The following is a 23,343-nucleotide window of genomic DNA, read 5'->3' as shown; positions in this document are numbered from 1 at the left end:
ACTGGAGTGTTCTCTTACCCTGAATAATTACTTTTTCATTCTGATCTTTGTGTAAGGTGATTTCTTTCTTGGATCTATTAACACCTGATGTGCTAGGAGTTGGCAAAAGTAGTTCATGATGATCTAATACAGGTGGGCAGATTGACTTTCTTTTTCTTCTGTGTCTTCCACCAGATGGCTGGGTAACTGCCTTCCTGGGAAGGTTATCTTCAGTTGGCCCAGTGGGAGAGTGGACTTCAGTTAAGGACCGATGTTTTTGAGATCTTCTTGAACTTGATTGTTTTGTGCATGTGTCAGAAGTCCTAATTTCACTCTGGTCAGTCTCTTCACTGCAAAGGTTTAAATTTTTAGTTGCGTCTTTACTTTTATTTTTAAACTCTTTCTTTCTGACACCCAAATGACTTTGAATTACAGCCTCCAGGGCTACCTTCCTCTGACAATTTGACATGCGCCGTGTTGTTCTAACATAATATTCTGCGGGAAATAGAAGGCCTTCAAGCACTGTGCAAGAATATGTTTGATTTTCTGTAGAAGCAGGAGAGATTACTTCTGGGCTAAGACTCTTAGATTGACTTAAAACCTCATTTTCCTGAAGACTTTCATTTCTACCATCAAGAGTGTTATGGGGAAATTTTAAAGACTCTTCTGTGTGATTCTGTCCTTTTAAGTTTTGGTTTTCATCTGCTGATAAGTTATCATAAATGAGTTTATTTGGAGAGCATGAATTATCTGGCTCTAAGTCAGGACTTTGAGGCAGCTGGCCACTTGCACTTATACCTGGGTTATCTTTAGAGACCGTAATTTTTTTCACTTGTGCCTCTAGGTTTACAGGTGAAGCAGGGTTAATGTTTTTTAAACTGTGAGTAATAAGTTCCCAGTCATCTTTAGGAGGCTTATGTTCAAGGTGATGACTGCTACTGCTATTCGATAGAGTAAATGAAGCAAGTGTAGGCACCATGGGGAAATTATTTCCTCTTACGAGTGCATCAACATCTCTTTGTGGTTTGGCAGTTGGTGGAATTAATATACCCCTTACATTAGTTTCCATCACTGGTGATGGAGAACCAGGAATGTCAGACATAGAACTTGAAAGGTAAGTTCTTTTAGTTATAGGTGTCCTAGGATTTTCTCCATTGTTTTCTTCCTGTTCCTTTAGTCTTTTTCCAGACAGTATGAGTGAATCTGTGTCAAACAAAGAGTCTCTTGCCTGTGAAGTAAATGTTCTTTTCTGCTGCTTTTTTCTTCTCCCTGGCAGCTTACTCTGCCTTTTCTCAACACCAGGGCCACCGACCCAGTAGGGAAAATGTTCTTGGATATCACCTGTTCTTTGTATATGTAATTCTTCCACAGAGCCATGTTCAGGGTTGAAGGACTCAGGCTCAATGTCAAATGTGACAGGTGTCTTTTCTCCAGTTTCTTCATCCAGATGAGTGCTAATTTGCAATGTGTCACAAGGAGATACTTTATTTTTAGATTCTGAGAAAAAAAATTATATAATTAATATTTTCCTTTTAAATGAAGCAAAAAAATCCAATTGTTTATTTTAAAATATTATATAAAAATACATTTATTAAGAGTCGATATTTCATTCAGACAGATCAAAGTTCAAATTTTTAATATTCTAACACTAATAATTTTAAGTAAATGTAAACAGAATGGTGATGGAAAAAAGGATTTTAAACTAAAAGATTATCTCTTCTTTATTGCAATCATCTTTCCTCTTAGTTTCTCCCCCCCGCTTTACTGAGGTACAACTGACAAATAAAAATCGTATATATTAGAGGTATAAAAAAAATGTTTTCATATGGGTATATGTGAAATACTATGTGAAATACTATCACAATCAAGCTAATTAAAATATCCAACATATTAAAAAAAAAAATCCAACATTTCTAGGGACCTGGGTGGCTCAGTCCATTAAACATCTCTTTTTTTTTTTTTTAAAGATTTTATTTATTTATTCATGAGACACACACACACACACACACACACACACACACACACACAGAGGCAGAGACACAGGCAGAGGGAGAAGCAGGCTCCATGCAGGGAGCCTGATGTGGGACTCAATCCTGGGTCTCCAGGATCACGCCCTGGGCTGAAGGCAGACGCTAAACCCCTGATCCACCCAGGGATCCCCAAACATCTGACTCTTGATTTTGCCTTGGGTCATGCTCTCACGGTCATGGGCTTGAGCCCCGCATCAGGCTCCATGCTCTGCGGGAGACTGCTTGGGACTCTCTCTCTCTCTCCCTCCCCCCATTCCTCCTTCCTGCACTCTCTCTCTCTCTCTCTCAAATAAATAAATAAATAAATAAATAAATCTTTAAAAAAAAAATCTATCATTCACGTAGTTATGGTTTTGTGTGTGTGTTGGGGGGATGGGAACACTTAAGATCAGTTCTTCTAGCAAATTTTGAGTATATGATATAGTATTATTAACTAATTGTGTATCAAAGCTGTAGGACTTATTCATTCTGCATAATTGAAACACGGTACCCTTTGAACAACATCTTCCCATTCTCCCCACCATCTCACCTAATTTTTTATTACATGTCCTTTTTTGGGGGGTCAAATAATTTTAATACCACCTTTCCATTTTAATAGCCTCCAATTTTATGATTATAAATTACTTATTAACATAATTAATGACCATTGTTTTTTTTAGAATACTTCCAACCGGATTTTTTTTTCTCTGTACATATATAAATACTTAATTCTTTAAAAAAAGACAACCTCTTCCCAATATTTACACAATAAATATAATTTCTAAAAGTTGAAAGGGGAAAGAGCAACTAAATAAATAATTCAACCAAAAGAACAAAAGAACAGTTCATTGCTCACGGAATTGGAGAAAATATTTACAAAGTATGTCACTGATAAGGATCTAATAGCTAGAATATATTAAGGACACTTACAACTCAACAATAGAAATGCAAATAACCTAATTAAAATATTGGCAAAGGACTTGAGTAGGTATTTCTCTGAAGCAGATATACAAATGGCCAATAAACACGTGAAAAGATGCTCAACATCATTAGTCACTAGGTATGTAAATCCAAGCTATAATTAGATACCACTTTACGTCCACTGGGATGGTTAGCATTTTAAAAATGGAAGATGACAAGTATTGGTGAGGATGTGCAGAAACTGGAACCCTTGGGCATCACTGTAGAATGTAAAATGGTATTGATGTAGCAGAAAACAGTTTGGCAGGTCTTCAAAAAGCTAAACAGAGAATCATCATATGACCCAGCAATACTGCTCTCCTAAGTATATACCCTAAAGAACAGAAAACATACATCCCTACACACAGCTGCATTTGAATGTTCATAGCAGCATAATGGCCCGAAAACGTAACTAGAAAGTAAAAAAAAAAAAAAAAAAGTCCATCAACTGATGAATGGATGATGCATAAACTGTGATTCATCTGGGATCCCTGGGTGGCGCAGCGGTTTGGCGCCTGCCTTTGGCCCAGGGCGTGACCCTGGAGACCCGGGATCGAATCCCACGTCAGGCTTCTGGTGCATGGAGCCTGCTTCTCCCTCTGCCTGTGTCTCTGCCTCTCTCTCTTTCTCTCTCTGTGTGATTATCATAAATAAATAAAAATTTATTAAAAAAATTGTGATACATCTAACCAATAGACTAGCATTCAGCTGCACAAAGAAGTGAAGTACTGATGCGTGCTTGGATGTAGGTTTGGAGGAACGATTGCTGAAAACATAATGCTAAGTGAAAGAAGTCAATCACAAAAGGTCACATATTGTATGGCTCCATTCCCATGGAATTTCCGGAAGAGTTAAATCCACAGAAACAGAAGTAGATTAGTGGTTGCCAGGGGTTAGGGGTATTATGGGTACAGGGCTTCTTTTCAGGGTGCTGAAAATGTTCTGGAATTAGATAATGATGATGGTTGGACCATCTTGTAGGTATACAAAGAACCACTGAATTATGTACACACTTTAAAAACAGTCGATTGCCGGGGATCCCTGGGTGGCGCAGCGGTTTGGCACCTGCCTTTGGCCCATGGCGCGATCCTGGAGACCCGGGATCGAATCCCACGTCAGGCTCCCGGTGCATGGAGCCTGCTTCTCCCTCTGCCTATGTCTCTGCCCCTCTCTCTCTCTGTGTGACTATCATAAATAAATAAAAATTAAAAAAAAAAAAAAAAAACAGTCGATTGCTTATCATCTTTTGGTTGTGAGAAAAAAATCATAAGCAAATATACCTGGAAAATGAATAATAAAGCAAGCAGAAGTAAATGGGCTAGCTTTACCTGAGTGGTTTAGCTGTGGTAAAGTATCCTGCTGAAGCAAGCAATCATGTTCTTCCGCTGTTTTCTTAATAGAATTCTTAAACTTCTCAGCTCTTTGAGCACGCTAGAGAAAACAAAAACAGCTCAAGGAACGAATTTAAGAAAAAGGAGGGTTTTTTTTTTAAGGCTTTATTATTATTTTTAAGAATTGTTTATATAGGGACCCCTGTGTGGCTCAGTGTTTGAGCATCTGCCTTCAGCTCAGGGCGTGATCCCTGAGTTACAGGATCAAGTCCCACATCAGGCTTCCTGCTAGGATCCTGCTTCTCCCTCTGCCTAGGTCTCTGCCTCCCTCTCTTTTTCTTTCATAAATAAATAAATAAAATCTTAAAAAACAAAAAGAACTTTTGGTATATAGTTCATACTATGATACCTCAATTTGAGAGAATAAGATTCACTTACCTGAAGGCGGGCCAGTGTCTTGCTGTATTCCCTTTTCAAGAATGCTAATTTTTCCTTCAACTGGAAGAAGAAAAACATCACACAATACTGAGCAGGTAGAAAGGAAGAGTCAGAGAGAAGGGATACATTGCCTATCAGACCCCAGTATACACTGCTTAGCAGGTACCCTCAGCAATAGACAGTGGAGGGAATAGCAGGTGCCCACAATACTTTCAGTTCTCACAAGGCACCAAGCTCTCTAGTACCTCAGCACCTCTACGTAAATGGTTCCTACCACCTGGAGCATTTCCTCCACAACTCATGTAGCTAAGTCCTGATTCTTAAGCCTCAACGTAGATTTTTATTTCCCCAGGGTAGACTTCTAGGTCCTTCCTGAAATCCAGGTGAGACATTCCACATCTCCATTGTTCTTCCTTTATCACAATACTTAAACTATGCTGTCTGTTTACTTCCGTTTCCCCCGTCTCACTGTGAAATCCCTGAAAGTAGCAGGAGTTGTCATCCTCAGACATTCTTTCAACAAATGAATCTCCTGTCAGTTAATGGTCCAGGTATCCATAGTACCTAGAACAATAACCGATAACCACTATGAGTCAGTTATTGTTTTAGCTGCTAGAAACAGAGTTGTCAAGCTTATACACAAGTGAGGGATTCAGAGAATTAACAAGAAAATGAATAAACACAGAAGATGATATCACATGATAATCAATACCCAGATCGACAGGGACGTGTGAAAGTGCCTGAGCTACTTTAGGTAGGGTGGCCAAAGAGGCATTTCTGAGGACTACCATTTGAGTGTAGACCTGAAGGAGGAAGGAGCTAGCTTTGGGGAATTCAAAGGAAAAGCAAGGGGCAGCCCAGGTGGATCAGCGGTTTAGTGCCGCCTTTGGCCCAGGGCCTGATCCTGGAGACCCCAGATCAAGTCCCACGTTGGGCTCCCTGCATGGAGCCTGTGTCTCTGCCTCTCTCTCTCTCTCTCTGTCCCTCATGAATAAATAAATCATTTTTTTTAAAGCAGCAATTTGTCCAAGATCACATGGTTTATAAATGGCACGATCCAATAGAATCTGTGCTTTTTAAAAAAAAATTTTTTTTTAAATTTTTATTTATTCATGATAGTCACAGAGAGAGAGAGAGAGAGAGAGAGAGAGAGGCAGACTCCATGCACCGGGAGCCCGACGTGGGATTCGATCCCGGGTCTCCAGGATCGCGCCCTGGGCCAAAGGCAGGCGCCAAACCGCTGCGCCACCCAGGGATCCCAATCTGCGCTCTTAATCTCTATGCTAGTTTGCTTCTCTATGCTTATTTATCTGATTTATCACCACCTTATCAACACCTGAGAATTATCTGGTTGACTTATAAATAGATCCGTTTCACCTGCTACTGGAAGGTAGGTTGGGTAAGTGGACTGATAAACTACTGTGAAGGAGGGCAGCCCGGGTGGCTCAGCAGTTTGGCACTGCCTTCAACCCAGGGCCTAATCCTGAAGACCCAGGATCGAGTCCCACGTCAGGCTTCCTGCATGGAGCCTGCTTCTCCCTCTGCCTGTGTCTCTGCCTCTCTCTCTCTCTGTGTCTCTCATGAGTAAATAAATAAAGCTAAAACAACAACAACAAAAAACTACTGTGAGTGAAGAGTTTAGCATGATGCCCGGAACAGCCAGCACTGATACATTCAGGCTAACATCCTCAGCAGGAGCATAGGCGGCAGGGGTAACGACGGCCAGAGCAGCACTGCTGTAGAAGCAAAAGCTGGAAACGCACTAAACGTCTCAGCGGAGTAACGTCCAATGAAAAGATGGCCCTTCCATAATCACCTAACACTCTAGAACTTTAAAAGACAAGGCAGGTTAACATGAAGTAACATGGATGAAACATGAAGAAAGAAACCGAAGTTGCAGAACCATCCAGATCATAATCTTTGTAAACAACTACAAAACACAGACTTTTGGTGGTTTTAGGGGATACAAGCACACCCTTCCAAACCCCCTCGTCCCGCCCACCACGCACACATACACGCGCCAAGAGATCCACAGCACCGGGCTGTTCAGAGAGCTGTCAAGGGGGTGGGCGGGAGAGCGGGAGAAGCCAGGACTGAGAGTGCGTCGCGGTGGGGGGGACTTCAAAGGGGACTTCGGCTTTACCCGCAACTTTTTGCACCTCGCATCTATGCACCACTGCTCTAAGACAATCGGTTCTTTAAATGCCTCGCGTGCACAGGCCTCTCCATACTTTCACCCCGGGGCCCGCTGCGTCCAAAGGGCGAAGGTCAGAGGTCACGCCACCCGCGGACCGTCGGGGATGCAAAGCCACGCCCCAAGCCCGAGGCAAGGAGCCAGTCCCGAGTCAGCCCTTCCCGCACACCCCGGGCACCTTTTCCTTCTCCTCACAGCTGAGGGGCTTCCCAGGAGGCTCCTCCATCGGGCCGGCGGCCGAACGGAAGGAGCAGCCGTCGCCAACCCCCGGGCCTGGGGACGCAGGGAGCCGGGGCCGACCCTGGGCCCTTGGGCGCCCGGGCAGGAAACGGGGCGCACCCCCGGCGCGCCACCAGCTTGCACATGCGAGCGCCGCGCGCCGTCCCCACCTGGCCAATTGCATCCGCCGCTCCGTCTGCGCACGCGCAGCCCGCGACGGCCGAGTAATGGAGCGGGGCCGCCTAGCGGAGGGCCGAGCTGCGGATGAGCGCGGAGGACGCCGAGAGCGGAAGTGGAGGAGCGGCCGGAAGTATCCCGCATCCCATCCCCGACTGACCGGCTGACAGGCTCCCTGACAGGAGCGGGAGCTGCGGAAAAGGGTCGGCGGCCATGGAGTTGGGCGAGCTGCTTTACAACAAGTCCGAGTACATCGAGACGGTGCGCGTGCCCTCATCTGCCCTCCCCTTCCCGAGGCTGAGGTCCCCATTCTGCCCCAGCCCCACCCTGGGCCCCTTTGGCGTTTAGTCGGACATTACCTGGGGCCGCTTAGTGAATGGCCCACCTTCGTTATTAACGCCTTGCATGGCCAGTTTTAGGGTTTTAAAAAAAATGTATTCCTGATTTCCTAAAGATCAAATGCCTTCCAGAAAGCAGGAGAAGTCTCATCCACCCTAATATCAAGAATATCAGTAATATCAATAATAACTCCGGGTTTCGGGGTTTTTTAGACTAATGTGTTTTTTAAAAAGTTAAAAATATTTTTTTATTACTATGTGATAGAAGACGGTTAGGTTCTTTATAGTCAACGTAATATATAATATTACTTATTAATATACAATATATAATTATGTTACATAATATACGGTTATATATTATATAATATATAGTCAATGTATATTAATATATACTATATAACATATAATATATATTATATATATAGTCAATGTATAATGCGTGTAAATTGCTTGAAGTATGGTAAGGGCTCACAAAGTGTTGCTGTGAATTCTCTCAACTCCGATATGGGTAAAGGCATTATCCTGGATTTAGGGATAGAAATGTAGAACTGAGACTTGAATCCCCGTCTCTGATGTTATTAGGCTCTACACCTACCACATTCAAATCCTGGATGCCTTCCTGGGATCCATGGTTTCCTAATCTATCTTTGGTTTGATTATCCGGGATTCATTCCATGGAAGACTCCACCCCGCCCCAAAAAAGTCCTTTTTTCTCCAATAGCCGCTCTCTTGATGGAGACCTCTTAGCCCAGAACCCACTCAGCTTGCCCAGCCCCATTTTCTGCTCTTTGCTTTCAGGCGTCTGGAAACAAAGTTAGTCGCCAGTCGGTGTTGTGCGGAAGTCAGAACATTGTTCTCAATGGCAAGGTAAGGGCAGAAGCCAGTTCCAAGATGCCTACCTCTGCTTTCTTTCCACTAATTATCACATTAGCTGGGCAGATCATATGTTGTCACGACTCCCATTTATTGCTGTACATTACGAATTCCCTTTTTTTTTTCATTCTCTAAATTGTTTTTTTAAAAAGATTTTATTTATTTATGAGAGACACAGATTGAGAGGCAGAGACACAAGCAGAGGGAGAAGCAGGCTCCCTGCGGGAGGAACTGGATGCAGGACTCCATCCCAGGACCCTGGGATCACGCCCTGAGCCAAAGCAGACACTCAACCACTGAGCCACCAGCCGGCCCACTCCAAATTTTATTGAACACAAAGATTCGATAAAAGGAGGCAACAAGGGATCCCTGGGTGGCTCAGCGGTTTGGCGCCTGCCTTTGGCCCAGGGCACGATCCTGGAGTCCCAGGATCAAGTCCCACGTCCCATGCTCCCAGCATGGAGCCTGCTTCTCCCTCTTCCTGTGTCTCTGCCTCTCTCTCTCTCTCTATGTCTATCACAAATAAATAAATAAATAAATAAACCTTAAAAAAAAAAAAAAGAAAAAGAAAAAAGGAGGCAACAAGAGACCTTTTTACCATGATGCCAGGAATGACATACAATGGCACCCAGAACTGAAGTTATTTTAAAGTATTGTAATGTGCCCTAAACTACTAGACACAAACATAAATGGGCAACAAAATATTTTAGTGTAGAAGCTATAAAGTACAGTAATATAATTAACTGTTTAGTAATAATGATTCGGTACTAGCTGAAACTCTTAAAATTAATTTGGTTTCTGCACAGAACTAGAAAATTCAGTTAACCCAATCTGACTCATTAGCAAATGTGTGAAGGTTGTTTTAGAAATCCCTTAGGTAAGCCTGGGAAGATCAAAACATTTTCTGTGATTTTACAGGGAAGATTTGTTTTTTAAATTGTGATAAAACATATGTGATAAAATTTGCCACTTTGTTTTTAAGTGCACAATCCATTGCCATTAATTATATTTATATCTGGGGTGCCTGGGTGGTTCAGTTGATTGAGCATCCTGCTCTTGATCTCAGCTCAGATCTTGATCTCAGGGTTGTGAGTCCAAGCCCCGTCCATGCTGGACGTGGAGCCTACTTTAAAAAAATCCTATTTAAACCATCATGTAGCCATCATTACTATTTCTAAAACTTTCATCACCCAGACAGAAGCTTTGTACTTATTTAAGGAATAACTCCCTGTTCCTATCTCTGCTGCTCCCCACTTAGTCACTAATAACTTCAGTCCACTTCCTATCTCCATGAATTTGCCTATTCTATATATGTAATATTTGTCCTTTTTTGTCTTGCTTATTTCACTTAGCTTAATGTTTTCAAGGTTCATCCATGTTATAGGGTGTAAACTAATACATATATATGTGGTTTATATTCCTGTAAACTATATACATATATAGTTTAGCTTTACTTGATTTCGTTTCCTACTTTTTTTTTTTTTTACACTCACTTGTTATAATAATCATAGTAGGAAACACCTATCACACCTACTAAGTAGAATTGTCCTCAGTTCTGTTTCTAAGATTCACTGTGGTTTGTGTATTTTCCCTCCTGTGTATAGTTCCATTTATCCTCTCTCTTTTTTTTTTTTTTAATTTTTTTTTATTTATTTATGATAGTCACAGAGAGAGAGAGAGAGGGGCAGAGACACAGGCAGAGGGAGAAGCAGGCTCCATGCACTGGGAGCCCGATGTGGGACTCGATCCCGGGTCTCCAGGATCGCGCCCTGGGCCAAAGGCAGGCGCCAAACCGCTGCGCCACCCAGGGATCCCCCTATCCTCTCTCTTATTGGTTATTTTGTTCCCAGTTTTTTATTTTGTCCCTTTCAGAACTGTGAGATTTCTATTTTTCTAAATCCTTATATTCGGTGTCACAGTGTTGCAGGGATAGGCAGGGATCAAATAAGTAAGGAAGACTGGATGCCAACAATAGAGAGTGGTGGGGCCTGGTGATGTCCTAGCTAAACTCAGACTGTTGCCATGTGGGAGTCTAGGCTCATGTTTTCTCAGAGCTTCTGATCTTCTCAGAAGAAACTAGAAATCTGGGTTTTTTATTTTTAATTTTAGAGAGAGAGCATGAATGAGAGAGGGAGCAGGAGCAGAGGGAGAGGGAGAGGGAGAAACAGATTCCCTGCTGATCAAGGAGCCTGACTGAGATCATGACCTGAGCCAAAGGCAGTCGATTAACAGAATGAGCCACCCAGGTGCCCGTGGATTTTTTTTTTTTGTAATGCAAAATGTCCTACTATTGAAATAATAGCACTAAATTTAAGTGATGAAACAGGCTGCATGAGACAAACAAAACCAGTTTCTAGGTGCAGTTCTTAGACTTGCCACCTTTGCCTCATCCTTTGTTGAGTTCAGTAAACTCTGCTTTAGTACCATTTCCTTCCCTGCAAGATCGTTATGTACACTTGATCTCATTTTAACATCCTGCTGCCTCTCTTTTGAATCTGACTTCCCATCTTCAGGTCCACTCATTATAAGGTAGGAAGCCAGGATTTGAATCCCTTGTGCTAAATCTCTTTGACTTCCTGTGATATCCTTTACTTCTTATGTTTTTTTGTGTTTGCTTCTTCAAATGGGAGTGAGATTTAGACTGCCTGAGGGACTTCTGTGGATTGTCTTTATTCTCAGATTAAGATTGCTTTTTTTGTTTAAAGCACAGTAAAACAAAAACAACCATTACCAAGTACTCTGTACTCTTGGTATTCTGCTTCCATCCAAAGAAAAGGAAGTCATTTTCTCTGATTGTAGATGGAAACATAAACTGAAAACAATGATTAAAGTAAATGAAAGATTTCAGATGAAAGTACATGCTAGAGGGGCACCTGGGTTGCTCAGTGGTTGAGCAGCTGCCTTTGGCTCAGGTCATGATCCCGGGGTCCTGGGATTGAGTCTCAAATCAGGCTCCCAAAGGGGAGCCTGCCTCTCCCTCTGCCCTTGTCTCTGCCTTGCTCTCTGTGTCTCTCAAGAATAAATAAATAAATAAATAAATAAATAAATAAATAAATAAGAATAAATAAAATCTTTAAAAAGAAAAAAAGAGGGGGATCCCTGGGTGGCGCAGCGGTTTGGCGCCTGCCTTTGGCCCAGGGCGCGATCCTGGAGACCCGGGATCAAATCCCACGTCGGGCTCCCGGTGCATGGAGCCTGCTTCTCCCTCTGCCTGTGTCTCTGCCTCTCTCTCTCTCTCTCTCTGACTATCACAAATAAATAAAAATTAAAAAAATAAAAAAAAAGAAAAAGAAAAAAGAGAACATACTAGAAACAGAGATCTCTTTAAACTTGAAGACCTTTATTTATTTATTTATTTATTTATTTAGGTTTTATTTATTTATTTTGACAGAGAGAGAGAGAGAGAGGGAGGGAGCACAAGCAGGCAGAAGGAGAGGGAGGAGGAGACTCAATTTCAGGACCCTGGTATCGTGACCTGAGCCAAAGGCAGATGCTTAACTGACTGAGCTACTTAGGCGCCCTGAAGAAGACCTTTTTTTTTTTTAAGATTTTATTTATTTATTCATGAGAGACAGAGAGAGGCAGAGACACAGGCAGAGGGAGAAGCAGGCTCCATGCAGGGAGCCTGATGTGGGACTTGCTCCTGGGACTCCAGGATCACGCCCTGGGCTGAAAGCAGATGCTCAACCGCTGAGCCACCCAGGCGTCCTTAAAGAAGACCACTTTTAGAAATGGTCATTTTATAGTCAGCAGCTGATGAGAAAGTCTCTTTTTTTTTTAAATTTTTATTTATTAATGATTGTCACAGAGAGAGAAAGAGAGGCAGAGACATAGGCAGAGGGAGAAGCAGGCCCCATGCACCGGGAGCCTGATGTGGGACTCGATCCCGGGTCTCCAGGATCGCGCCCTGGGCCACAGGCAGGCGCCAAACCGCTGCGCCACGCAGGGATCCCGAGAAAGTGTCTTTTTACTGGTAGAGATGTTATAGACCAAACATGTAGGTGAGATTGCTAAACTCTTCTAAGTATGAGCCCACTTCTTTTTTAGTATTTTCTCTTTTTTACTAATTTAGTAATTTTAGCCTGGTGTTCAGGCTAGTGACATATCTAAATTCACCTGTATTCAAGACATTCCTCATCTACCTCTCTAGCCTAATCTTCTGTCCTGGGTCCCACACCTTCATTTACAACTGCTTATTGATCATCCCATAGATACCTCAAACTCAGCATTTCAAAATTGAATTTGTCATCCAATCCCCAGGATCACTCATTCTATTATAGACTCTCCCTCTAGACTCTCTTTCCCCAACATCTAAACAATGAATAGATCATATTGATTCTCTTCCTTTTTTCCCCATTTTTAACATTTTATCGTGGAACTTTTTTTTTAAGATTTTATTTATTTATTTGAGAGAGAATGTGTGGCAAGAGAGAGCATGAGGTGGAGAGAGGGCTGGAGGGAGAGGGATAAGCAGACTCCCCGCTGAGCAGGGAGCCCGATGCGGTCCTAGATCCCATGACTCTCAGACTATGATCCGAGCCAAAGGCAGACACTTAACCAACTAAGCCATCCAGGAGCCCCTATACTGGAACATTTAAAAAGTTATCTTTATTGAGATGTAATTTATATACAATAAAGTGTACCCATTTAAAGTTTGCAGTTTGACAGGTTTGGTTTTGTTTTTTAAATATTTTATTTATTTATTTGACAGAGAGTAAGAGAGAGCACAAGCAGGGGGAGTGGCAGAGGGAGAGAGACAAGCAAGTGCTTGTCTTGGTGCTTCCCACCGAGCAGGGAGCCCTATGCAGGGCTCAATCCCAGGACCCTGGGACCATGACCCAAGCAGAAGGCAGATGCTTAACTGACTAAGCCACCCAGGCGGCCTGCAGTTTGACAAGTTTTGGCTGATGTTTACTTCAATGCAGTCACTACCACAATTAAGATATAAAATTTTTCCATCACCCTCATTTTCTTGAACCCCTCTATAGTCAGTCCTCCTATTACCCTTGGCCCCAGATAACCACTGTTATAAAACTAATAGAGATTAGTTTTGCATTTTCTAGATTTGCCTATAATGGGAATCGGTACTGTTTGTAGTCAGGCTTCTTTCAGCATAATGTTTTTGAGATTTATCCATGTTGTTGTGTATATTAGTGGGCTAATAATTCATTACTTTTTATAGATGAGCAGTATTATTATGGAACTTTTAAGATACGTATCAAAGTAGAAAGAACATACAACAAATCTCCATATACTCATTCTCTGCCTTCTGCAATTAGCAATATTCTGACATTCTTGTTTCATCTGTGTACCTGCCTTGCAAACCCATACGTATTTTGACCAGGGGGAGGGTAGGGAGCTGGGATATTTTATTTATTTTATTTTATTTATTTTTAAATTTGTATTATTTTTAAAAATATTGTATTTATTCATGAGAGACACAGAGAGAAAGGCAGAGACACAGGCAGAGGGAGAAGCAGGCTCCATGCAGGGAGCCTGACGTGGGACTCGATCCCGGGTCTCCAGAATCAGGCCCTGGGCTCAAGGCGGCGCTAAACCTTTGAGCCACCCGGGCTTCCCTTTTTTAAGGTTTTATTTATTTATTTATGAGAGACACAGCGAGAGAGGGGCAGAGACACATACAGAAAAGCAGACTCTTCGCAAAGAGCCCGATGGGGGACTCCATCCTGGACCCTGGGATCATGCCCTGAGCCAACAGCAGACACTCAACCGCTGAGCCACCCAGGTGTCCCAAGAGCTAGGGTATTTTAAAGCAAATTGCAAACACTGTATTATTTCATTCATAAATACTTTAATATGTATCACTAAAATTTAAAGGTTTAAAAGAGTACCCTTATGATATATTTTTTAAGAAGCCAGCAATTTCCTAATATCATCTAATCCTCAGTCCATATTCAGTTTTTCTAGTATCTTAATATGCCTTTTTACAGTTGGTTTATTCAAATCAGGATCCAAACAAAGTCAAGTACACATTGTGTCTGGTTGATGTATCTCTCAGGACCCTTTAAATCTGTAACAGTTCTCTTCCCCTAGCCCATTTTTCTCCCCATGCCACTTACATGTTGAAGAAACTGGCTCATTCTGTAGAATTTTCAAATTTTGAAGTTTTTTTTTCTTTTTTAATTCATGAGAGACACAGAGACAGAGGGAGACATAGGCAGAGGGAGAAGCAGACTCCCCGTGGGAAGCCCGATGTGGGACTTGATCCTAAGACTCCAGGATCACAACCTGAGCCAAAGGCAGATGCTCTACCACTGAGCCACCCAAGATTTTTCAAATTTTGAATTTGGCCATTTTTTAAAAAAGACTTATTTATTTATCTGACAGTGAGAGAGCGCAAGAGAGCACAAGCTGGGGGAGCAGCAGGCAGAGAGAGAGAGAGAAGCAGGCTCCCTACTCCCCAACTGACAGAGCCACCCAAGTGCCCCTGAATTTGGCCAGTTCTATTTACACAGTTGTTGAATGTGGTCTCTCTGTCCCTCTCCTCCCTCTTAATTAATAGATCTGGAGGCTTGATCAGATTCCCATACCTCATATTTCTCTTTTCCTCATGTACAGCTGTTGGCTTAGAGAGGACCCATCTCCTTGTTTTACTCTGATCCACTGTCATCATCATCAGTGACTGGAGGGTCACTTTCCCTCCAGTCTGACCTGACCCATCCATTCATACTCTAGACTGCTTTCAGAGTAATAGTTTTAAAATGAAGGTTTAGGGGCACCTGAGTGGCTCAAATAGTTAAAAGTGTTTGCCTTTGGCTCAGGTTGTGATCCCAGGGTCCTAGGATCAAGTTCTGCATCAGGCTCTCTGCTCAGCGGGGAGCCTCTTCTCTCTCTTCCTCTGCCTGCTACTCCACCTGCTTATGCACACACACTCACTCTCTCTGTCAAATAAATAAAGTCTTTAAAAAAAATAAATATAAAGATTCAGTGTATTATACTTCTCCTTAAAAACTTTCATTGAGTCCTTATATCCTCTGGGGAAAAAGCCTAAGCTTCTGTATTCAGCATACATAATGCCTCAGAAAGCCTGGTCCCAGCTTACTTTCCTAGCTGTAACCCCAGCCATATGCACTTTTTTTAAAACCGCATTTATTCATTTATTCAAAAGACATTTCCAGAATGCCTACTCTTTACGAGGCACAGGGCATCAATTCCCCCAAACTACTCAGTTCTGTTATTCACCCTGCAGCCCATCTAGGCAGTCTTTGGGCAGCTGGATATCATACCCTGCATTGTAGCACTTCACTTGAGTCAGAATTTGGGAGAAACCAGAAGCTGAATAGGCCTAACTCTGGGAGCATGAGGTTGGAGGTAGGAGCGTTGGGAGATTGGGCAAAGGTAGGAACAGCCTGAATTCTCACTGAGAATCACTGAGCAAGCAGCCAAGGCATAGGGGCAGGTGGAACTAAATAAATCTGAGGAGGTGAGTAAACTAGGTCTATAGGCATTCTCAATAAAGGTCTGTTTGTTCAATGAGTCCTATTGATGAGATATTAAGGGCAAAGCTCGTGATATGCTGGGAATATCTTCAACTGAATCACTGTTATGAAGCAATTCTCTTTACCTTAAAAGTTACCCTTTTGACAGCACATGTGACTCAGTAGATCATAGCATAACTTCAATCAGTGTCTTCTTACCAACTCTTTTTAGTTGTTTTAGGCTATGTTGGTAGTTTTTTTAAATGTGCTTTATTTTATAGACAATCGTGATGAATGACTGTATTATCCGAGGGGATCTCGCAAATGTAAGGGTTGGACGCCATTGTGTTGTGAAAAGTCGGAGTGTCATAAGGCCTCCATTCAAGAAATTCAGCAAAGGGTATGTAAGTTAATTACTTTGTTTCGGGCTTGGGTGAGATGCTACTATGGGTGGTGTGTTCCACCTGTTGAGTTGTGATGTAAGGAGCAGGTCTGTGCTGTGGTTTGGGTCACTGAGGAAGAATTCACTGTAATGAACACAACTCTGGTGGTCTTGGCCTAGCTGTTAGTTGGTGGCCAGAAACAGAATCTACTTAAGTTGGCAAAGGCAGAGGGGGTTCTGATGAAGAGACACGGGCATATTTAATGGAATATAAGAGTAAGAAAAGGGCCAGGCCTCACAAGGGACTAGAACGTGTAACTGGACAGCCAGAATCAAGACAACTATTCTATCTCTCTTCTACCGAGATGATATTTTTCTTTCTTTCTTTCTTTCTTTCTTTCTTTCTTTCTTTCTTTCTTTCTTTCTTTCTTTCTTTTTCTTTCTTTCTTTCTTTCTTTCTTTCTTTTTATTTTTTTTAAAGATTTTATTTATTCATTCATGAGAGGCACAGAGAGAGGGAGAGAGAGGCAGAGACACAGGCAGAGGGACAAGCAGGCTCCATGCAGGGAGCCCGACGCGGGACTCAATCCCGGGACTCCAGGATCACACCCTGGGCTGAAGGCAGGCGCTAAACCGCTGAGCCACCCAGGGATCCCCGAGATGATATTATTTCTTATCAGTCCTTGTCTCTGCATTTCTGCTTCCTTCTCCTCTCTTTCACACTGGTTTCATCTTCCCCCTTTTCTCATGGATCCAACTGTGCTGCCTCCCTTATTCGTGTCAGTTCTCTTTAGGCTAAGCAGATACCAGCCAAACATTTTAAGTCTTATTTCCAGACTTTTGGCAGAGGGCATCTGATTGGTTCAGCAGGAGTTAAGTGCCCACACTTTGTCCTAAACAATTTTGACCCGGAGGGCAGGGGTAAGTCAGGCCCACTCTTCTCTTGGTGGGAGTAAAGATTGTCTAAGAAAGGACATGGACATGGCAGGAAAACTGTCCACTATGCCTGATATACTGGGTTTTGGAGGGTTGGTTTTTTTGTTTCTTGGTTTTCGGTGGGGTTTATTTGGCCTCTCCCTCTTTTCCCTCCTGGCTCCTACCTATGGCACCATCTGCATTTCATTGAGTAATTGAGCAAGCATTGATTGCTTTCTTTATATCAGTCATTAGATTCTAAGATGGGTAAGTAAAGATAGGTGAAATTGCATTCCTACCTCAAAGTTATCAAAAACCTAGTGATAGAAATATTTACATACATAAATGGCTACTATAAAATGTGATAGCCACCATATAAAGTGAAACTCCTGTCACAGGGCCATGAACATGGTTAGGGAGGAACAGAGAAGAGAGCAACCAACTCAGACTATAATATGTAGGAGTAGAGTGTGCAGGAATCATTGCGCATGTCTCAGAATGAGGCCAGACTCCAGGCTTTCCATTACATACAGGAATGGGGGCAGGGAGTCAGTGTAAATCATTCACGTGAAAACATTTGCTCATTAGCTCAGAAGGCTATTGGGAGGAAACTAGAAAACCTTGTGGTGGCCTTTTGTGGTTCCATACTGTGACAGGTACTCTGCTAGAGTTGTCCATTCCCCCTTTTGTTGGCAGCATTATTGGGCTGGATATGGTCTCAGAAAAGCACCGAGAATAAATAGGGGGTTTGTTGGTGAACAGTAGGATGTGTAAATAGGAATAGTCCACATGAGAAATATAGGAATACAAAAGTGTAAATAGCAATGCATGAATAGCAAATGAGTATGGATTCCCCCATCCCCCACCCCACATATCTCAATACCAAAATCAGATAATAGATAATGAAACCAGGTAGTAATACCAAGTTTGGAAGTTTTAATTAATTTATTTATTTTAAAGATTTTATTTATTTATTCATGAGAGAGAGAGTGAGAGAGAGAGAGAGAGAGGCAGAGACACAGGCAGAGGGGAAGTAGGCTCCATGCAGGGAGCCCGACGTGGGACTCGATTCCGCGTCTCCAGGATCATGCCCTGGGCCGAAGGCGGCGCTAAACCGCTGTGCCACTGGGGCTGCCCTGGAAGTTTTAATTTAAAATTCAAAAGCTAACAGTGTTGCTGTAGACTGTGGTAAGATCAAGGAATTCATTGTCATATAAGGGTCCTCGATCAAAAATACAAATGGATTAAGGAAGATTTAAATAAACCATAGGTCCAGGGAGGACAAGCATTGTCTCTGACAAAATATTCTTGACAGACTGGAATACAGGACTAGAAAAAGCCAGCGAGCATACAGCTACTTCATTTTAGTTCCAGTCCAAATATTTTCCATCCTAAGATACTAAAGTTGGTAGTGTGACCAGAGAATGACTATGAGTGACATTGAGGAATCATGGAGAATGGGAATGATGTCAAAAATCTGGAGAAAGCCTATTGACTCCTACTCATCCTTCAAGTCTTGATCTAAATGTTATTTTTTTTAAAAGATTATCTATATTTATTTGAGAGAGAGAGCACAAGCGGGGTTAGGGGCAGAGGGAGAGGGACAAGCAGACTCCCCACTAAGCAGGGAGCCCAACTCGGGACCCGATCCCAGGACTCTGAGACCATGACCTGAGCCAAAGGCAGATGCTAACTGTCTGAGCCACCCAGGTGCCTCCACACTTTTTTTCTTTAAAGATTTTTTTTTTTTAGGAAAAAAAAAAGAGATTTTTTTTTTAGGGACACCTGAGTGGCTCAGTGGTTGAGCGTCTGCCTTTGGCTCAGGGCGTGATCCCAAAGTCCTGGGATCGAGTCCCGCATCAGGCTCCCTGCATGGAGCCTGCTTCTCCCTCTGCCTGTGTCTCTGCCTCTCTCTATCTGTGTCTCTCATGAATAAATAAATAAAATCTTAAAAAAAAAGGGTTTTATTTATTCCTTAGAGAAGACAGATGAGCAGGAGGAGGGGCAGAGGGAGAGGGACAAGAATAATTCCCACTGAGAAGGGAGCCCTGGGATCGTGACCTGAGCTGAAGGAAGACATTTAGCCAACTGAGCCACCCAGGCACCCTAGGAGCAGTCTTATTGAGACAAGATGTTGAAGTTGAGAGTATGATTTGCAGTTTTATATAAACCTTGATCAAAAGCACATCATACTGGGATCCCTGGGTGGTGCAGCGGTTTGGCGCCTGCCTTTGGCCCAGGGCGCGATCCTGGAGACCCGGGATCGAATCCCACGTCGGGCTCCCGGTGCATGGAGCCTGCTTCTGCCTCTGCCTATGTCTCTGCCTCTCTCTCTCTCTCTCTGTGTGACTATCATAAATAAATAAAACTTAGAAAAAAATAAATAAAAACAAAAGCACATCATACTGACATTTTTGTTGTTCATCTTCTTTTCCTTCTCTAGTGTCGCATTCTTTCCTTTACATATCGGGGACCATGTTTTTATTGAGGAAGATTGTGTGGTCAACGCAGCTCAGATTGGCTCTTATGTTCACGTTGGCAAGAACTGTGTGATTGTGAGTATGGTGTCTAGCCTCACTGCCCTTCCAGGTCCTGTCCCTTACATCAGTAGGCCTCTCCTTCTGTGACCAAGCAGGGTAGAACTAGTTTCTGGTCTACTGGAATTAGAGTTTGGATTTGGAGTTTTCTGGGCATTAATAATCATGGCTAAACTTTTTCTTTTCTTTTTTCTTTTTTGGCTGAACTTTTTCTAACCTCTTCTATATGATGTTAGATTTTGCCTTTGATTATTTTATTTGACCCTCATAATTATCCAAGGGTGGTAGTTAACTATTATTACCCCTGTCTTCAGGCAACAAGCCTGAAAACCTTAGAAATTAGGGGATTTGACAGGGCAATGAATGGTAGAGCTGGGATTCTAACCCAGGCAGTATGGATAGCATGCCCGCTCTGTGGCCTACCTATTGCTTTATCTCCAGGATCGTACAGTCTAGCAGAGGCCTGGGGCATGACATTAGGGGAACTGCAAGGAGTTCAGGGTGATGGGCATGCAGGGTACAAGTGGGCCCTTTTTCAGTGAAACCTATAGGACCCTGGTCCACAGGAGCCTTGGCACCTACTTGTTTCGTATGGCCAAGGTGTTACAAAGTTGAATTTCTTAGTATTTCATAGATGAAGAGCTTGATTTCATTTGGATTTCTGAGAATATCCTGGATGAGAGTGTTAATGACCAGAGCTGAACTGTCTCAAAGATTAGGGAAAATGTTTCCTATATTTTAAATTTGGACCCAAATTCTAGCTTCTAGGACAAGCCAAGAACTTTTTATGTTTTTATTATTTATTTACTTTAAAAAAAAAAATTATTTACTTATGAGAGAGAGAAAGAGAGGCAGAGGCAGAGACACAGGCAGAGGGAGAAGCAGGCTCCATGCTGGGAGCCCGACGCGGGACTTGATCCCGGGACTCCAGGATCGTGCCCTGGGCCAAAGGCAGGCGCTAAACCGCTAAGCCACCCAGGGATCCCCCTTTTTATGTTTTTAAATGGGTGTTCCACGTCTGGGTGGCTCAGCGGTTTGGCGCCTGCCTTCAGCACGGGGCATCAGTGATCCTGGAGTCCCTGGATCGAGTCCCGCATCGGGCTCCCTGCATGGAGCCTGCTTCTCCCTCTGGCTGTATCTCTACCTGCCTCTCTCTCTCTCTCTCTCTCTCTCATGAATAAATAAAATCTTAAAATAAATAAATAAAAATAAATGGGTGTTCCCAGTAATACAGAGGCAGCTCTCTGTTAGAAAAGACTCAAGTATCAAAATACTTGGAGGAACCATGCAGTCACATTCTGTAAGCCACAAGAGCACAGCAAAGGTGGACCATGCAATGGAGAGCCACAGTGCTGTGGAAAACATCCCAATCTGACTTGTTAGGCAGAATTAAATGAAGTGGTTGTTTTGCCAGATATTCTCCTCCAGGAGTCCCTTCATATATATGTATTAGAGACAGAGGGTCTTTAGTTTGGCATGATGTTGAAGAAAGGGGAAAACAGTGAAACCCATCCTATCCCCTCATTCTGTGTGACAAAAGCTGGCTTTCTAAGCCATAGCTGTTTTTTTGACATTTTCTTCAAAGTGATGACATCCTCATAGTAGCCTCATGTGTCAGTCCTGTCCTTTAGCCTCAGAGCAAAATGTCTGAACCATTAAAATCCAAATGCTCTTCCCAGTGCTTAGGGAGTTCTAGTTTTCTTGTCCTGTGCTCTGCTTTTTGTGCCACTTTTTTTTTTTTTTTTTTTTTTTAAGATTTTATTTATTTAGTTGACAGAGAGCCAGAGAGCACACCCAGGGTAATAGCAGAGGGAGCAGGAGAAGCAGGCTCCCTGCTCAGCAGGGAGCTCAATACTGGGTTCAATACCAGATCTTGGGATCATGACCTGAGCCCAAGGCAGATGCTTAACTGACTGAGCCACCCAGGCACCCCTTTGTGCCACTTTTTTTTTTTTTTTTAAAGATTTTATTTATTTATTCATGATAGTCACACAGAGAGAGACAGAGAGGCGGAGACACAGGCAGAGGGAGAAGCAGGCTCCATGCAGGGAGCCCGATGTGGGACTCAATCCCGGGTCTCCAGGATCGCGCCCCGGGCCAAAGGCAGGCGCCAAACCGCTGTGCCACCCAGGGATCCCTACTTTTTTGATATATTAGTTCAGACATAGTCACTGTTGGGTATTGGCAGTACTTATTTGTGAGCCTTTTACAAATTCTCAATCTCAGGAGAAAGATTCTTTTAGAGTTCTAGAATCTCAGAGCTCACAGGAACTCTTTTAAAAAAGCCAGCTGTCCCCATGACTCACAGATCCTTCCGATAGCATCCATTTGGTAGTCTAACTCCCGTTTGGGTGTGTGAAGGTATAGGTGTCAGAGTGGCTCAGATGCCTGCCGGAGAAGCCACACAGGCAGTCTTCATAAGAACTGTTACTGTGCTGTGAGCTTTACATTTATTGTCTCTAATCCTCATTGTGTCCATGCGAGTTTGGTTTTATGTCTTGTTTTACAGACAAGGAAACTAAGTCAGAGAGATGCTGAGTGACTTGTGTAAGGAGATACAGGTAGCTGTGATACTGGCAACATGGAGTTCTTGACTCTTTGGAAAGTCCTCCAGGAAAGAACAAAGATGCAGTTTCAGCTTTTGATCTTTTCATCTATTGCCAATGCATTCATGCCTAAGAAGTACCAGCATTTTGACTTTTGCTGTTATTTAAGTGATTAGCTCGCCCAGAATGCTCTGAAAGCTGATTACGCATCATTTGCCCGAGTGGGCAGAATGGCTAACTAGTGGACACAGCAGGTGCCTCCAGACTGTGTACATGGCTGAAGGTTTTATTCACACTGCTCTTCTTTTCCAGGGCCATTTATCTACAGATTGCTTCTGTGTGAATGTGTCATGCCTCATGCAGCACATTCAACTTCTTTCCATTCAGTGCCCATGTGCTTAGTCAGAATTATAGGAGCCTAGGTGTCATAGGCTATCTTTGAGTTAATTTGAGAGTCACCAGGGGAGCTGGCCAGCTGCTATATTTTTGGAATTGCCACTAGCAGGTAATTCATGGGAGAGAACTTTCCAAGAATGAACGGATTGCTGCGGTGGTGATTTGTTCCTAAGCCACAGAGAGCGCCAAGGATTGCCAAGGCTATTATTCACCTCGCCAGACAGCTTAGTAGTCACTTCAGAAATTCATACCTTCAAGGTATAAGCTTTCTAAAAATTCATTTGGTAATCTACCTGAAAATTCCTGGAAATACATGCAATTTGGGTATTTTTTAGTAATGGGGAAATTTTTAATACAACCAAGTCAAAATATTTTTCATATTCTTTGGTAAAATCTGAAATCTGGACAGGTTAGCCTTGTCTTGATGTTGTTAGGGATTCCACATTGTCATCCAAGTATGGTTTTAAAGATTTATTTATTCATGAGAGACAGGGAGACAAGGACATCAGTAGAGGGAGAAGCGGGATCCCCATAGGGAGCCCAATGCAGAACTCGATCCAAGATCCCAGGATCACAACCTGAGCCAAAGGCAGACGCTGAACTGCTGAGC

At 42.8% G+C, this 23,343-nt stretch overlaps 2 protein-coding genes across 5 annotated transcripts in view; one reads left to right on the top strand and one right to left on the bottom strand.

The window, feature by feature from the left end:
- The window catches only part of PALB2 (partner and localizer of BRCA2), a 28,147-nt gene extending 20,829 nt beyond the window's left edge, over positions 1-7,318 (bottom strand). Inside the window, exons 1-4 of one of the 2 annotated variants that reach the window (XM_025416165.3) lie at positions 7,090-7,318; positions 4,718-4,777; positions 4,277-4,379; positions 19-1,476 (exon numbers count right to left, since the gene is read on the bottom strand). In XM_025416165.3, coding sequence (XP_025271950.2) covers positions 19-1,476; positions 4,277-4,379; positions 4,718-4,777; positions 7,090-7,314 — 1,846 coding nt within the window. In that variant the 5' untranslated portion in view covers positions 7,315-7,318. Of the gene's footprint in view, positions 1-18; positions 1,477-4,276; positions 4,380-4,717; positions 4,778-6,860; positions 6,999-7,089 lie in introns of those variants that run through there. The other variant, XM_035717621.2, reaches the window with a different exon arrangement.
- Positions 7,319-7,407: 89 nt separating this feature from the next.
- Positions 7,408-23,343, top strand: part of DCTN5 (dynactin subunit 5) — a 31,631-nt gene continuing 15,695 nt past the window's right edge. For 2 of the 3 annotated variants that reach the window (XM_035717626.2, XM_049111287.1), the window contains exons 1-4: positions 7,408-7,568; positions 8,444-8,512; positions 16,239-16,357; positions 19,698-19,809. In XM_035717626.2, coding sequence (XP_035573519.1) covers positions 7,521-7,568; positions 8,444-8,512; positions 16,239-16,357; positions 19,698-19,809 — 348 coding nt within the window. In that variant the 5' untranslated portion in view covers positions 7,408-7,520. The remainder of the gene's footprint in view (positions 7,569-8,443; positions 8,513-16,238; positions 16,358-19,697; positions 19,810-23,343) is intronic. The other variant, XM_035717627.2, reaches the window with a different exon arrangement.

The sequence above is a fragment of the Canis lupus genome, chromosome 6, assembly GCF_003254725.2.
Source record: "Canis lupus dingo isolate Sandy chromosome 6, ASM325472v2, whole genome shotgun sequence".
NCBI classification, from domain to species: Eukaryota; Metazoa; Chordata; class Mammalia; order Carnivora; family Canidae; genus Canis; species Canis lupus.
Note: the sequence above shows the minus strand (reverse complement) of the source record. Positions and strands in the feature narration are given on the sequence as shown.